Source organism: Pecten maximus, chromosome 16 (genome assembly GCF_902652985.1).
Source record: "Pecten maximus chromosome 16, xPecMax1.1, whole genome shotgun sequence".
Lineage (NCBI taxonomy): Eukaryota > Metazoa > Mollusca > Bivalvia > Pectinida > Pectinidae > Pecten > Pecten maximus.
Window position 1 is genome coordinate 318,929 of NC_047030.1, and position 18,318 is coordinate 337,246.

Consider the following 18,318-nt stretch of genomic DNA (forward strand, 5'->3'; position numbering starts at 1 on the left):
TAGACAGAGGGTTTTATACCAACCCTGTGACCAGTACCTAGAGAGAGAGGGTTTTATACCAACCCTGTGACCAGTACCTAGACGTGACCAGTACCTAGACAGAGGGTTTTATACCAACCCTGTGACCAGTACCTAGACAGAGGGTTTTATATCAACCCTGTGACCAGTACCTAGACAGAGGGTTTTATACCAACCCTGTGACCAGTACCTAGAGAGAGAGGGTTTTATACCAACCCTGTGACCAGTACCTAGACGTGACCAGTACCTAGACAGAGGGTTTTATACCAACCCTGTGACCAGTACCTAGACGTGACCAGTACCTAGACGTGACCAGTACCTAGACGTGACCAGTACCTAGACAGAGGGTTTTATACCAACCCTGTGACCAGTACCTAGACGTGACCAGTACCTAGACAGAGGGTTTTATAAAGTGCTACATGGTCACAACAATCCAGCTCCACTACTGTCATAGAATTTCTCCATCTTTGTATGATTATGATTCAGTGTTAGTTCCATGTGAAATTATTTACAGTTTACACAATGACACTTTTTTACTGACTGGTACTCTTACATTATAGCAACACAGAAGGGAGTGCTGGAGTTCTTGTCTACTAAACCAGAAGAGTGCTCGAGTTTTCACATGATCATATGACTTAACAGCATACAATAACAAGAGGCCCATGGGGCCTGTATCGCTCACCTGGTTGGATTTGACCAAATGTCAAAATAATGTTCATGTTCAATTTGTTAATACACATACTCTCTAAGGGACTGAAAGACCCTACGGATTATTTTTACAACCTAAGTCCCTTAGGTTGGGCAAAGACCCTTGGGCCTATTTTTACATCAGAATTGTGTTTATCCCTTAGTGTCCAGCGATGTTATACATAGTTATGGGATGGAGGGTCACAGTAACATTTATGCAAAATCTGTTCCCCTTTCACCAAGAATGTTTCTGACCAAATTGGGTTCAAATCCATTTAAAACTTTATGACTAGGAGCGATATAAAGACAGATCTCTATTTCCCCTTTTTGGCCCCACCCTTCAGGCCCCTTGGGGGTCAGAGTCAATATTTACATAAACTCTCTTTCCCCCTTCCCCTAAGGATATTCCAGACCAAATTTGGTTCAAATCCATTCATAACTTTATGATAAATAGCGATTCAAAGGATAAACCCCTATTTTCCCTATTGGGCCCCACCCCTAATGCCCCTGGGGGTTCAGAGTAAAAATTTATACAAACTCAGTTCCCCTTCTCCCAAGGATGTTCCTGACCAAATTTGGTTCAAATTCATTTATAAGTTTACGACTAGTAGCAATTTAAAGGATTAACCCCTATTTCCCCTATTTAGCCCCGCCCCTAAGGCCCCTCGGGGTTGAGAATAAAAATTTATACAAACGCGATTCCCCTTCTCTAAAGGATGTTCCTGACCAAATCTGTATGAAATCCATTTAAAACTTTATGACAAGTAGCAATTTAAAGACTAATCTTTTCCCTCCTTATTTGGCCCCGCCCCTCAGGCCCCTGGGGGTTCAGAGTAAAAATTTATACAAACTCTGTTCCCCTTCTCCCATGGATGTTCCTGACCAAATTTGGTTCGAATTCATTCAACATTTTATGACTAGTAGCGATTTAAAGGATTAACCGTATTTCCCTATTTGGCCCCGCCCCTCAGGCCCCTGGGGGTTCAGAGTAATATTTTTTATACAAACACTGTTCCCCTCCCCCAAAGAATGTTCCTGACCAAATTTGGTGAAAATCCATTCAATGCTTTAGGACAAGTAGCGATTTAAAGGATTAACCCCTATTTCCCCTATTTAGCCCCCCCCCCCCCCCCCCCCCCCCCCAGGCCCCTGGGTGTTGAGAATAAAAATTTATACAAAATCTGTTCCCCTTCCCCAAAGGATATTCCTGACCAAATCTAGTTAAACTCCATTAAAAACTTTATGACTAGTAGCGATTTAAAGACTAATCTCTATTTCCCCTATTTGGCCCCACCCCTCAGGCCCCTGGGGGTTCAGAGTAAAAATTTATACAAACTCTGTTCCCCTTCCCCCAAGGATGTTCCTGACCAAATTTGGTGAAAATCCATTCAACACTTTAGGACTAGTAGCAATTTAAAGAAAATGTTGACGGACGCCGGACGCTGCACCATGGCATAAGCTCACTGGCCCTTCAGGCCAGGTGAGCTAATAAAATAGAACTTCCAGTTTTTAGGATTTGTTTGTTTGCTTTACCAAATTCAGGCATCTCGTGTTCAGATCCTCCTGGTAAGGTGTTCAGATTATATTTATCTCTCATTCGGTCTCCAGGGCGATTTCGTGTCCAGAACTTCCTATTAAAGAGATACAATCAGAAACATTATCTACAGTGATGCATACCAGGTTACTGGACTAGGAAAACATTGCTGTACTATCGATTTTCAACCATATCATACATATTTTACGGGGTATAAGTCCTGGAGGTTAGTTCACTGAAAATGGCACTGGTAACCTGATGCCAGTGAGAAAATTTCTTCCACCATCTTGGATTATAATATGGAAGACATGGCCAGATCTACATTAGCATGTACAATTAAAAAAATAATTCTTATACTTTTTTAAGGGTATCAATCCTTATTGCTCTGGATGGCATGCGACGGGCATCCCGTATGTTGTACTGGATGACATCAATAGAAGTCTTGTTTGACTTCTGTGAAGTTTGTGATGTAGTCATCAACTACTACCCTGCCTAAAAATGACCCTGGCTGATCACGGGTAATAAACCCAGAAAACAAACAATGTCTTGTTTTGTAGATTTTGAGTGAGAATTATGGTTTCATTGACATGTCTGTGGTTTCTGTTGTTTCTGTTATTTTCATATAGCAACCTTTTCTCTTGTGCTCAAAATACCAGACATATAATTATACGTATGTTCAAATAGGTCAGTCTAGACACAGACCAGTCAGCAGACAAGATAAAATACCTGTACGTTTAGTACATTGATATTTGGATCATGATGTCATATTGCATAGTTTGATAAATGACTGATATTCTAGTCAGGTAAATGTAACCATTTCTAATAGGTTGGTTGAAAAAGAAATCAGAATTTAAAAACAATCATGTGATCACAATGTATTAAAATCAATATTTTTTTACCCCGGATTTACAAATTACATCTTTACAAAGGCACTTACGTCGTATGATCATTGGAGCCAGACACAAGGATATGGCCGAGAGGATGCCAGGCCAAGCTCCATACCATGCCCTCATGGGCTTCCTCCATCCCTCCAACCTCTCTGTCAGTTCTACAAGACAAGCAAATGTTAGTTATCAACATGCTAGGATACAACTTCCTTTTTTCAGCACAGTATTTCTTAGTTAATGATACCTCTATATATCTGAAATAATATGATCACAGGAGAAGTAGTTTTTATCAAAGTTCTAACTCCTGTTATTACACATGTATCAGTGCTAATTATCAAGAACATTCGTTATGATTAAATATTTGAGAGTAAGAAATAACACCTAAAAGATTCTTTTCTTCTTTATATCATGGTGTTTCTGCTTTTCCGAAGGAAATTTTCTTCTCCAAGGCAGTCCACGGACACAGTATATATAATCCTCTGTTTTGTTGTTTTCTTTTTAATCTGCTTCCTCGTTTAATGCCTTCTATGTTTCCCTTTCCTACTTTGTTACAACGTTTGTTATTCATACTGCAGAAAATTGTACTTGGGTTATTCTAAGTACATGCAACTGAGTATATTTTACATAGAATTTTTACCGTCGGAAAATACTGTTTAGTTTGAGATAAGAAGGGTCTTTGAGCTATCAGAGTTTGAGATAACCAGACTGTATGAAAAGCCAGCCATCTAACACTTTGATATTATAAGGCTTACCCAACCATCCAGAACATGACAGCCCCGTCCGATCCCCCACTCACAAACAGGCCTTCGTGTACTGGATGCCAAGCAACAGCTGTAAGATTTAAAATCACATAATTATAGGTCCTCTAAACTGACAGATTAACATTATTCATTGAGTATTCTGGTCATGAATATTCATGTTTTGAACTCTTTTTAGTGTTGATTGGTTTTAACAGAGAACTGAAACAAGACACAGGGGAAGGCACTGCTTGATAAAAATATAAGACAATTATGAATTAAGAAAAGATGATTCATGATATCAGTATCCCCACATTTCGATTGGTGATATAGAAATATCAAAATCTTGGGTGATATTCTTTCCTGTCTATCCAGAGTCTCTGCCATGACTAAAATATCACACTCTAGGGGTGACAAAGAAATCACACTGTAGGGGGTGACAGAGAAATCACACTGTAGGGGGTGACAGTAGGGGTTGACAGAGGAATCACATCGAAGGGGGGTGACAGAGAAATCACACTCTAGGGGTGACAGTAGGGGGTGACAAAGAAATCACACTGTAGGGGGTGACAGAGAAATCACACTGTAGGGGTGACAGAGAAATCACAACCTAGGGGGTGACAGAGGAATCATACTCTAGGGGTGACATAGAAATCACGATCTAGGGGGTGACAGAGGAATCACAATCTAGGGGGTGACAGAGAAATCACAACATAGGGGGTGACAGAGGAATCACACTGTAGGGGGTGACAGAGAAATCACACTGTAGGGGGTGACAGAGAAATCACACTGTAGGGGATGACAGAGATATCACACTGTAGGGGATGACAGAGATATCACACTGTAGGGGTGACAGTGATATCACACTGTAGGGGATGACAGAGATATCACACTGTAGGGGTGACAGAGATATCACACTGTAGGGGGTGACAGAGAAATCACACTGTAGGGGGTGACAGAGAAATCACACTGTAGGGGGTGACAGAGGAATCACACTGTAGGGGGTGACAGAGGAATCACACTGTAGGGGGTGACAGAGGAATCACAACCTAGGGGGTGACAGAGAAATCACACTGTAGGGGGTGACAGAGGAATCACACTGTAGGGGTGACAGAGGAATCACACTGTAGGGGGTGACAGAGAAATCACACTGTAGGGGTGACAGAGGAATCACAACCTAGGGGGTGACAGAGGAATCACATCGAAGGGGGGTGACAGAGAAATCACACTGTAGGGGTGACAGAGGAATCACAACCTAGGGGGTGACAGAGGAATCACATCGAAGGGGGGTGACAGAGAAATCACACTGTAGGGGGTGACAGAGGAATCACACTCTAGGGGGTGACAGAGGAATCACACTCTGGGGGGTGACAGAGATATCATACTGTAGGGGGTGACAGAGAAATCACACCGTAGGGGTTGACAGAGATATCATACTGTAGGGGGTGACAGAGATATCACACTCTAGGGGGTGACAGAGATATCACACTCTAGGGGTGACAGAGAATCACACTCTAGGGGTGACATAGAAATCACACTCTAGGGGGTGAAAGAGATATCACACATAGGGGGTGACAGTAGGGGTGACAGAGGAATCACACTGTAGGGGGTGACAGAGGAATCACACTCTAGGGGGTGACAGAGGAATCACACCCTAGGGGTGACAGAGGAATCATACCCTAGGGGTGACAGAGGAATCACACTCTAGGGGTGACAGAGAATCATACTGTAGGGGGTGACAGAGGAATCACACTCTAGGGGTGACAGAGAAATCACACCTTAGGGGGTGACAGAGGAATCATACTCTAGGGGTGACATAGAAATCACGATCTAGGGGGTGACAGAGGAATCACACTCTAGGGGGTGACAGAGAAATCACAACATAGGGGGTGACAGAGGAATCACACTTTAGGGGGTAACAGAGGAATCACACTCTAGGGGGTGACAGAGATATCACAACATAGGGGGTGACAGAGGAATCACACTGTAGGGGTGACAGAGGAATCACACTGTAGGGGGTGACAGAGGAATCACACTCTAGGGGTGACAGAGGAATCACACTGTAGGGGGTGACAGAGAAATCACACCTTAGGGGATGACAGAGATATCACACTGTAGGGGGTGACAGAGAAATCACACTCTAGGGGTGACAGAGATACCACACTCTAGGGGTGACAGAGATATCACACTCTAGGGGTGACAGAGAAATCACACTCTAGGGGGTGACAGAGAAATCACACCTTAGGGGATGACAGAGATATCATACTGTAGGGGGTGACAGAGGAATCACACTGTAGGGGGTGACAGAGAAATCACACTCTAGGGGGTGACAGAGATACCACACTCTAGGGGTGACAGAGATATCACACTCTAGGGGTGACAGAGAAATCACACTCTAGGGGGTGACAGAGAAATCACACCTTAGGGGATGACAGAGGAATCACACTGTAGGGGGTGACAGAGAAATCACACTCTAGGGGGTGACAGAGATATCACACTGTAGGGGGTGACAGAGAAATCACACCTTAGGGGGTGACAGAGAAATCACAACATAGGGGGGTGACAGAGATACCACACTCTAGGGGTGACAGAGGAATCACACTCTAGGGGGTGACAGAGGAATCACACCTTAGGGGGTGACAGAGATATCACACTCTAGGGGTGACAGAGATATCACACTGTAGGGGATGACAGAGATATCACACTGTAGGGGTGACAGTGATATCACACTGTAGGGGATGACAGAGATATCACACTGTAGGGGTGACAGAGATATCACACTGTAGGGGGTGACAGAGAAATCACACTGTAGGGGGTGACAGAGGAATCACACTGTAGGGGTGACAGAGGAATCACACTGTAGGGGGTGACAGAGAAATCACACTGTAGGGGTGACAGAGGAATCACACTGTAGGGGGTGACAGAGAAATCACACTGTAGGGGGTGACAGAGGAATCACACTGTAGGGGTGACAGAGGAATCACACTGTAGGGGGTGACAGAGAAATCACACTGTAGGGGTGACAGAGGAATCACACTCTAGGGGGTGACAGAGATATCATACTGTAGGGGTGACAGAGATATCACACTGTAGGGGTGACAGAGATATCACACTGTAGGGGATGACAGAGATATCACACTGTAGGGGTGACAGTGATATCACACTGTAGGGGATGACAGAGATATCACACTGTAGGGGTGACAGAGATATCACACTGTAGGGGGTGACAGAGAAATCACACTGTAGGGGGTGACAGAGGAATCACACTGTAGGGGTGACAGAGGAATCACACTGTAGGGGGTGACAGAGAAATCACACTGTAGGGGTGACAGAGGAATCACACTGTAGGGGGTGACAGAGAAATCACACTGTAGGGGGTGACAGAGGAATCACACTGTAGGGGTGACAGAGGAATCACACTGTAGGGGGTGACAGAGAAATCACACTGTAGGGGTGACAGAGGAATCACACTCTAGGGGGTGACAGAGATATCATACTGTAGGGGGTGACAGAGGAATCACACCTTAGGGGGTGACAGAGATATCACACTCTAGGGGTGACAGAGATATCACACTGTAGGGGATGACAGAGATATCACACTGTAGGGGTGACAGTGATATCACACTGTAGGGGATGACAGAGATATCACACTGTAGGGGTGACAGAGATATCACACTGTAGGGGGTGACAGAGATATCACACTGTAGGGGGTGACAGAGAAATCACACTGTAGGGGGTGACAGAGAAATCACACTGTAGGGGTGACAGAGGAATCACAACCTAGGGGGTGACAGAGGAATCACATCGAAGGGGGGTGACAGAGAAATCACACTGTAGGGGTGACAGAGGAATCACAACCTAGGGGGTGACAGAGGAATCACATCGAAGGGGGGTGACAGAGAAATCACACTCTGGGGGGTGACAGAGGAATCACACTCTAGGGGGTGACAGAGGAATCACACTCTGGGGGGTGACAGAGATATCATACTGTAGGGGGTGACAGAGAAATCACACCGTAGGGGTTGACAGAGATATCATACTGTAGGGGGTGACAGAGGAATCACACTCTGGGGGGTGACAGAGATATCACACTCTAGGGGTGACAGAGGAATCACACTCTAGGGGTGACATAGAAATCACACTCTAGGGGGTGAAAGAGATATCACAACATAGGGGGTGACAGTAGGGGGTGACAGAGGAATCACACTGTAGGGGGTGACAGAGGAATCACACTCTAGGGGGTGACAGAGGAATCACACCTTAGGGGGTGACAGAGGAATCATACCTTAGGGGGTGACAGAGGAATCACACTGTAGGGGTGACAGAGAAATCACACTGTAGGGGGTGACAGAGGAATCACACTCTAGGGGGTGACAGAGAAATCACACCTTAGGGGGTGACAGAGGAATCATACTCTAGGGGTGACATAGAAATCACGATCTAGGGGGTGACAGAGGAATCACACTCTAGGGGGTGACAGAGAAATCACAACATAGGGGGTGACAGAGGAATCACACTTTAGGGGGTAACAGAGGAATCACACTCTAGGGGGTGACAGAGATATCACAACATAGGGGGTGACAGAGGAATCACACTGTAGGGGTGACAGAGGAATCACACTGTAGGGGGTGACAGAGGAATCACACTCTAGGGGTGACAGAGGAATCACACTGTAGGGGGTGACAGAGGAATCACACTCTAGGGGTGACAGAGAAATCACACTCTAGGGGGTGACAGAGATACCACACTCTAGGGGGTGACAGAGATACCACACTCTAGGGGTGACAGAGATATCACACTCTAGGGGTGACAGAGATATCACACTCTAGGGGTGACAGAGAAATCACGATCTAGGGGTGACAGAGAAATCACACTATAGGGGATGACAGAGGAATCACACTGTAGGGGGTGACAGAGAAATCACACTCTAGGGGGTGACAGAGATACCACACTCTAGGGGTGACAGACATATCACACTCTAGGGGTGACAGAGAAATCACGATCTAGGGGTGACAGAGAAATCACACTATAGGGGTGACAGAGGAATCACACTGTAGGGGGTGACAGAGGAATCACACTCTAGGGGGTGACAGAGAAATCACACCTTAGGGGATGACAGAGGAATCACACTCTAGGGGGTGACAGAGATATCACACTCTAGGGGGTGACAGAGAAATCACACTCTAGGGGGTGACAGAGATATCACACTGTAGGGGGTGACAGAGAAATCACACCTTAGGGGGTGACAGAGAAATCACAACATAGGGGGGTGACAGAGATACCACACTCTAGGGGTGACAGAGGAATCACACTCTAGGGGGTGACAGAGGAATCACACCTTAGGGGGTGACAGAGATATCACACTCTAGGGGTGACAGAGGAATCACACCATAGGGGGTGACAGAGGAATCACAACCTAGGGGTGACAGAGAAATCACGATCTAGGGGTGACAGAGATATCACACTCTAGGGGTGACAGAGAAATCACACCTTAGGGGGTGACAGAGGAATCACACTGTAGGGGTGACAGAGGAATCACACTGTAGGGGGTGACAGAGAAATCACACTGTAGGGGTGACAGAGGAATCACAACCTAGGGGGTGACAGAGGAATCACATCGAAGGGGGGTGACAGAGAAATCACACTGTAGGGGTGACAGAGGAATCACAACCTAGGGGGTGACAGAGGAATCACATCGAAGGGGGGTGACAGAGAAATCACACTCTGGGGGGTGACAGAGGAATCACACTCTAGGGGGTGACAGAGGAATCACACTCTGGGGGGTGACAGAGATATCATACTGTAGGGGGTGACAGAGAAATCACACCGTAGGGGTTGACAGAGATATCATACTGTAGGGGGTGACAGAGGAATCACACTCTGGGGGGTGACAGAGATATCACACTCTAGGGGTGACAGAGGAATCACACTCTAGGGGTGACATAGAAATCACACTCTAGGGGGTGAAAGAGATATCACAACATAGGGGGTGACAGTAGGGGGTGACAGAGGAATCACACTGTAGGGGGTGACAGAGGAATCACACTCTAGGGGGTGACAGAGGAATCACACCTTAGGGGGTGACAGAGGAATCATACCTTAGGGGGTGACAGAGGAATCACACTGTAGGGGTGACAGAGAAATCACACTGTAGGGGGTGACAGAGAAATCACACTGTAGGGGGTGACAGAGGAATCACACTCTAGGGGGTGACAGAGAAATCACACCTTAGGGGGTGACAGAGGAATCATACTCTAGGGGTGACATAGAAATCACGATCTAGGGGGTGACAGAGGAATCACACTCTAGGGGGTGACAGAGAAATCACAACATAGGGGGTGACAGAGGAATCACACTTTAGGGGGTAACAGAGGAATCACACTCTAGGGGGTGACAGAGATATCACAACATAGGGGGTGACAGAGGAATCACACTGTAGGGGTGACAGAGGAATCACACTGTAGGGGGTGACAGAGGAATCACACTCTAGGGGTGACAGAGGAATCACACTGTAGGGGGTGACAGAGGAATCACACTCTAGGGGGTGACAGAGAAATCACACCTTAGGGGATGACAGAGGAATCACACTGTAGGGGGTGACAGAGAAATCACACTCTAGGGGGTGACAGAGATACCACACTCTAGGGGTGACAGAGATATCACACTCTAGGGGTGACAGAGAAATCACGATCTAGGGGTGACAGAGAAATCACACTATAGGGGTGACAGAGGAATCATACTGTAGGGGGTGACAGAGAAATCACACTCTAGGGGGTGACAGAGATATCATACTGTAGGGGTGACAGAGAAATCACACTCTAGGGGGTGACAGAGAAATCACACCTTAGGGGATGACAGAGGAATCACACTCTAGGGGTGACAGAGATATCACACTCTAGGGGGTGACAGAGATATCACACTCTAGGGGGTGACAGAGAAATCACACCTTAGGGGGTGACAGAGAAATCACAACATAGGGGGGTGACAGAGATACCACACTCTAGGGGTGACAGAGGAATCACACTCTAGGGGGTGACAGAGGAATCACACCTTAGGGGGTGACAGAGATATCATACTGTAGGGGGTGACAGAGGAATCACACCTTAGGGGGTGACAGAGATATCACACTCTAGGGGTGACAGAGATATCATACTGTAGGGGGTGACAGAGAAATCACACCTTAGGGGGTGACAGAGATATCACACTCTAGGGGTGACAGAGGAATCACACCATAGGGGGTGACAGAGGAATCACAACCTAGGGGTGACAGAGAAATCACGATCTAGGGGTGACAGAGATATCACACTCTAGGGGTGACAGAGAAATCACACCTTAGGGGGTGACAGAGGAATCACACCGTAGGGGTTGACAGAGGAATCACACTCTAGGGGTGACAGAGATATCACACTCTAGGGGTGACAGAGAAATCACACCATAGGGGATGACAGAGGAATCACACTCTAGGGGTGACAGAGATATCACACTCTAGGGGTGACAGAGAAATCACACCGTAGGGGGTGACAGAGGAATCACACTCTAGGGGGTGACAGAGATATCATACTGTAGGGGGTGACAGAGATATCACACTGTAGGGGGGTGACAGAGATATCACACTCTAGGGGTGACAGAGGAATCACGATCTAGGGGGTGACAGAGGAATCACACTCTAGGGGGTGACAGAGAAATCATACCGTAGGGGGTGACAGAGAAATCATACCCTTGGGGTTGACAGATATATCATACCATAGGGATTGACAGAGGAATCACATCCTAAGGGTGACAGAGAAATCACACCGTAGGGGGTGACAGAGGAATCACACCCTAGGGGTGACAGAGGAATCACACCCTAGGGGTTGACAGAGAAATCACACCGTAGGGGATGACAGAGAAATCACACTCTAGGAGGTGACAGAGGAACCACACTCTAAGGGGTTGACAGAGGAACCACACTCTAAGGGTCAACAGAGGAATCACACTCTAGGGGTGACAGAGAAATCATTCTAGGGGTGACAGAGGAATCACACCGTAGGGGGTGACAGAGAAATCACAACATAGGGGGTGACAGAGATATCATTCTAGGGGGTGACAGAGATATCACACTCTAGGGGTGACAGAGGAATCACACCTTAGGGGTGACAGAGAAATCACACTCTAGAGGTGGCAGGGGAATGTCCAAACCTTGGCTAATATTCTCTGTTGTCTAACCTGAGTCTCTGCCAAGACAGGAATATCACACAGAGAATTGGAGATTTCTTTACTTTGTCCTCAAGATAGAGGATAATTATACCCATCATTCTCCTTTATTTATGGTGAAAAAAACTGTAGGGGTGGACGTGGTGTGATGGATTGTTGATGTGATGGTAATGTAATGTATTTTTTGCTGTGACATCATTTATTGTTGTCAGCACATACTATCTGGGGTGACAGAAATCACAACATAGGGGGTGACAGAGAAATCATACTGTAGGGTTTGGTTTAGTTTGTTTTGTTTAACGTCCTATTAACAGCCAGGGTCATTTAAGGACGTGCCAGGTTTTGGAGGTGGAGGAAAGCCGGAGTACCCGCAGAAAAACCACCGGCCTACAGTCAGTACCTGGCAACTGCCCCATGTAGGTTTCGAACTCGCAACCCAGAGGTGGAGGGCTAGTGATAAAGTGTCGGGACACCTTAATCACTCGGCCACCGCGGCCCCATACTGTAGGGGGTGGCAGAGAAATTACACCTGAGGGGCGACAGTGAAATCACACTATAGGAGATGACGGAGAAATAACACCCTAGGGGCTGACAGAGAAATTACCCCCAAAGGGTTGACAGAGAAATTACCCCCAAAGGGTTGACAGAGAAATCTTGAACAGGTAAAACTAGAACTGTCGCCAAGATGGCTGACTAATACCCCCGCAATCTACACGAGTCAGAATTGGAACTGTTAATAAGAGGCTAACTAAGATAACCCAGTAATACAGTGACCAGTTGCCATAGCAACCATAATTTTGAGAAAAAGAAAGTGAGATGCACAACTGCACATGGTCCTCTATATTTGTGTGAAGTTTCATTGAAATCGGCCCTTCGGTTTAGGAGGAGTGTCTGGACAAACTTAAAGTTATGGTTCTTATCAGAAAACCTGTTTATAGTGACCAGTTGCCATAGCAACCATAATTTTGAGAAAAAGAAAGTGGCATGCATATCTACACATGGTCCTCTATATTTGTGTGAAGTTTCATTGAAATCGGCCCTTCGCTTTAGGAGGAGTTGTCCAGACAAACTTAAAGTTATGGTTCTTATCAGAAAATCTGTTTATAGTGACCAGTTGCCATAGCAACCATAATTTTGAGAAAAAGAAAGTGGCATGCACATCTACACATGGTCCTCTATATTTGTGTGAAGTTTCATTGAAATCGGCCCATCGATTTAGGAGGAGTTGTCCGGACAAACTTAAAATTATGGTTCTAATAAGAAAACCTGTTTATAGTGACCAGTTGCCATAGCAACCATAATTTTGAGAAAAAGAAAGTGGCATACACATCTACACATGGTCCTCTATATTTGTGTGAAGTTTCATTGAAATCGGCCCTTCGGTTTAGGAGGAGTTGTCTGGACAAACTTAAAGTTATGGTTCTTATCAGAAAACCTGTTTATAGTGACCAGTTGCCATAGCAACCATAATTTTGAGAAAAAGAAAGTGGCATGCACATCTACACATGATCATTAATATGTGTGTGAAGTTTCATTGAAATCGGCCCATCGGTTTAGGAGGAGTTGTCCGGACAAAATGCGTCTACAGACAGACGGACGGAGGGACGGACGGACAGACAACCTGATTCCAGTATACCCCCCTAACTTCGTTGCGGGGGTATAATCAACATGTGAGACAGATTTGAGTGATAGGAGAAAAAGATTACTAACTAAGTAGATTTTCATATAACCAGACAGGATTTCATGTGCAACATTTTGGTATTTAATGACGATATATCACCTTGATCAGACAATAAAGTATACAGATAGATTTTCATGTATATTATAACCAGTATACAGAGTCAAGGCATTTTGTGACATTTTGGTATTCAAATGACTATGAAGGTAAGTGTTAAATACTGTAATCCAATTAACAGGTTTTGATCACACACTACAATCTTATGTACACTGAGGTGATGATAGTGTACACGTTAAACATTTTGTTTCCCGACCAAATACTATATTTTATGTAAGGACTTGTACCACAAGTTAAACATTTTGTTTCCCGACCAAATACTATATTTTATGTATGGACTTGTACCACAAGTTAAACATTTTGTTTCCTGACCATATACTATATTTTATGTAAGGACTTGTACCTGTAGCTTCCTTCTTATGACCTTTGAAGGTCTGGAACTCCTCCTTCATATTGCGGATATCAAACAGCTTCATAAGATGGTCCCTGGAGGCGGTCAACAGCCAGTTACCATTCTGATTCCACTTCAGATTCATAACTGTTCCTTTATGTGCATGACTGTAATGTAAGTGTTGGAAATAACTTTTATCATCGATCTTCAAATTTTCTCAAATAAGAGAACCGCACACGTAACGATATACACCTGTTGAATGGCATATAGTGACATAATAAGAGAACTGCACACAAAACGATATACACTTGTTGAATGGCATATAGTGACATAATAAGAGAACCGCACACAAAACGATATACACCTGTTGAATGGCATATAGTGACATAATAAGATTTGCATCACCTTATGAGTGGTAAGGTGCTTTAAACCTTGATCATCTTTCACTACAATGTCAATGTTTAATTTTCTAACAATTTGAGGAATAGAAGTAATCGGAGGCTAGTCTCCACATCATTAAACACAACTTTATATCATGATTTTAAAGCCTACCAAGTTTCAAAGAAATTGGTAGAAAAATGAAGATCCCAAGACAAGATTACAGTACTAGAAATAAAGGGCAATAACTTCTGCAAAAATATTTGAATCAAAATGCTTTTCAGTGAACCACAAATAAAGCCAACCATCTTTCAAACAAATTGGTAGAAAATGTAGGCGATTGTGGACAAAATGCTGGAGTAAAGGGCACAAACTTTTGCAAACCAATTTTTTTTTTTAATTCTGGAGTAAAGGGCACAAACTTTTGCAAACCAATTTTTTTTTTTAATTCTGGAGTAAAGGGTACAAACTTTTGCAAACCATCGAATCAAAATACTGTTCAGGGAAACCCAACTATGTATCATGATTATAATGCCATTTTGCTTTCCAAATCTGACTCAATATTGAAAGGTCACAACTGGGGACAATTGGAACCTACATCTGAAATTTGAGAAACAATTCTCCAGTTCTTCTGAAGATGGCAATAACAAACTTCCAACTGTCAGTGTCAAAATCTAAGATGGCTAAATGTCAGTCTTTTTTGGATCAGACTCAAAATTAATTGGGCTTACTTGGGACTAAGGGAAACCTAATTGTGAAGTTTGAAAAATATCCCTGTAGTATAAATATATTTGTACTTCTTGTTGGTACAAGAACTAGCCATAATTAACAAACTTCAACTGTAAAAATTCAAGATGGCCACCTGTTAGACATTTTGTTATCTTGATATTAGCACTATAAGCGAGTGCGCACTATACAAATATTTACGATAGATCAACTCAAAATTTAATGGGCACAACTACCAAGGGAAACATTTATGTTAAGTTTGAGAAATATCCTTCCAGTTCACAAAAATAGCGATAATAGAATTCCAAGATGACTGCCTGTCCACCAATTTGTTTTCCTGATTAAGCTCAAAGCTGAATGGGCACAGCTAGGGACATTTATGTGGAGGTCGAGAAATATCCTTCCAGTCCTTCTCAAGTAATAGCTATAACAAGGATTGTTTACGGACAGATAACAAAGACCATCTGATGATGATGGGCTTAAAATTCTTCTCACAGGTACCTCTCCACATTCTTCAGCTTACATGTAACTGTGACCTAATGTTATTTCATTATCCTGCAATAAGCCCACCCCTGACTTGGACCGACAATGTTAATGCCATTGTCTGGAAATAAATTTTACTATTTTTCGGTCAGAAGCTTAGAATATTTGAATGTCACCATGCTCATGCAAAGCCTTTGATATGCAAAACTAGCTTCCTATTTTGATATTCATTTAGGTGGACAAACTAGAGTTTGTTGATTTTTGAGTGTAATATGGAATGACCTGAAGACTGATATTGATATATACAGGCCGTAAATTTCTGTCAAGACTTGTCCAAAAGCCACATTAATCACTTAGTTTCATAAAATGAACAGCTCTCGTCACATTTTTCGACTAACAAACAACAATACCGACATAAAAACCAAACCATAGTTCCTACTAAAAATCTGTATGGAGACCCAAGTACAAGGAGAATAAGACCAGGTGGTCCGGAAGAGTGTTTTCTGTTCCAGATTAAAGAGATTTTTATTTAATGAAGACAAAACTGAATACATACATGGTTGCGAGGCTGGTGCCAGACTTGGGATCCCACAGTTTGAGCGGTTGCTGGTTATCCTTGCTGCCCGAGGCAATCAGACACTTCTGAGGGTGCCAGTCCACACACTTAACGTCTGCTCCGTGACCTAGAGACAGCAATAGGGCGGTTGGTCTAGCTAGCAACTGTAGTTTGTTGGGCATAATGTATTCTGTGGCATTTCTCTTTCCTTTTAAGTGTTTTTATCAAAATGTTGGTTGATCAGTTCATGTACGTTATTAACTTTGTGACCCTGTTACCCTGAAACTTCCCCTGCCTAGCAAACCTTTTAAACTGTGACAACTAATTTTCCAGTGTAAAATGATAACACTTCATTTTCTGAGGGACAACATATTTAGCTTGAGCTAATCTTTAATATCAATTTATTGATTTTTAAATAAACATCTTCATGGCATTATATTTTTCGGTTCAAACCGTGTTTTCCTGTGCATGATATCTTTATAAAAGCATGAACACATTCATTCTTATTTAAGTGTCAATTAAACCTTTGACCAAATGATGAAATATAATTCCATTGGATAATATATCACAACTAGTTATGAAAATAAAAAAGGTAAAGTACACAAGCCAAGCCTAAATACCTAGCCCACCCTGTCATGTAGAGGCCAACTCATTACCCTGTCGTGTAGAGGCCAACTCATTACCCTGTCATGTAGAGGCCAACTCATTACCCTGTCATGTAGAGGCCAACTCATTACCCTGTCGTGTAGAGGCCAACTCATTACCCTGTCATGTAGAGGCCAACTCATTACCCTGTCATGTAGAGGCCAACTCATTACCCTGTCATGTAGAGGCCAACTCATCACCCTGTCGTGTAGAGGCCAACTCATTACCCTGTCATGTAGAGGCCAACTCATTACCCTGTCATGTAGAGGCCAACTCATTACCCTGTCATGCAGACTGTCATGTAGAGGCCGACTCATTACCCTGTCGTGTAGAGGCCGACTCATTACCCTGTCGTGTAGAGGCCGACTCATTACCCTGTCGTGTAGAGGCCGACTCATTACCCTGTCGTGTAGAGGCCGACTCATTACCCTGTCGTGTAGAGGCCGACTCATTACCCTGTCGTGTAGAGGCCGACTCATTACCCTGTCGTGTAGAGGCCGACTCATTACCCTGTCGTGTAGAGGCCGACTCATTACCCTGTCGTGTAGAGGCCGACTCATTACCCTGTCGTGTAGAGGCCGACTCATTACCCTGTCGTGTAGAGGCCAACTCATTACCCTGTCGTGTAGTGGCCAACTCATTACCCGGTCATGTAGAGGCCAACTCATTACCCGGTCATGTAGACGCCAACTCATTACCCTGTCATGTAGAGGCCAACTCATTACCCGGTCATGTAGAGGCCAACTCATTACAGGCTTTTTACCAGGTAGTCAGTCTTGTTTGCAGCATTTCTATTCCAGATATTTGATAAGTCACACAACATCCAAGGATACTTCAGGAAGATATATGAAGCTATTACTTGTAATTAATATATTAGCCGTTTTCTGCAGAACATTCTTTCATGATATCAATTACTAAATGTCACTTCTCAAGCAAATACATTTTGTCAACAATTTCATCAAACATGATACATATTGATTTTCAAACAGGTTTGAAATGTCTTCCATCGTTCTTTCTAAGGATGAAAGAGATGAGCACAACATACTCTCTACATCAACTTTTGACCACTTGGAACAACTACCTGGTTTACTTGGAGTGATTGTACTATACAGCCATCAATAATGCAATATGCCCAGTGATCTATTTGGTTTAGGTTAGCGATTGTTAAGTGCCTTGATAACATATCCCATTCAATTTTTGATGCCGTCAGTCTACAGAACACCCATTGACATATCTTTCAGCACTAACAATTAAGCAGATATATTTGTATTAAAAATACAAACCTCTAAATGGATGCATTTGTTCTTAACATGATCCAATACAGGGTGTAGTGGCAGTGACACATTAT

General features: G+C 44.0%; 1 protein-coding gene across 1 annotated transcript in view; it reads right to left on the reverse strand.

Moving 5' to 3' along the window:
• The window catches only part of LOC117345403 (pre-mRNA 3' end processing protein WDR33-like), a 34,886-nt gene that overhangs the window by 8,440 nt on the left and 8,128 nt on the right, over positions 1-18,318 (reverse strand). Inside the window, exons 8-12 of the mRNA XM_033908476.1 lie at positions 16,326-16,452; positions 14,195-14,349; positions 3,879-3,957; positions 3,177-3,287; positions 2,239-2,336 (exon numbers count right to left, since the gene is read on the reverse strand). Coding sequence (XP_033764367.1) covers positions 2,239-2,336; positions 3,177-3,287; positions 3,879-3,957; positions 14,195-14,349; positions 16,326-16,452 — 570 coding nt within the window. The remainder of the gene's footprint in view (positions 1-2,238; positions 2,337-3,176; positions 3,288-3,878; positions 3,958-14,194; positions 14,350-16,325; positions 16,453-18,318) is intronic.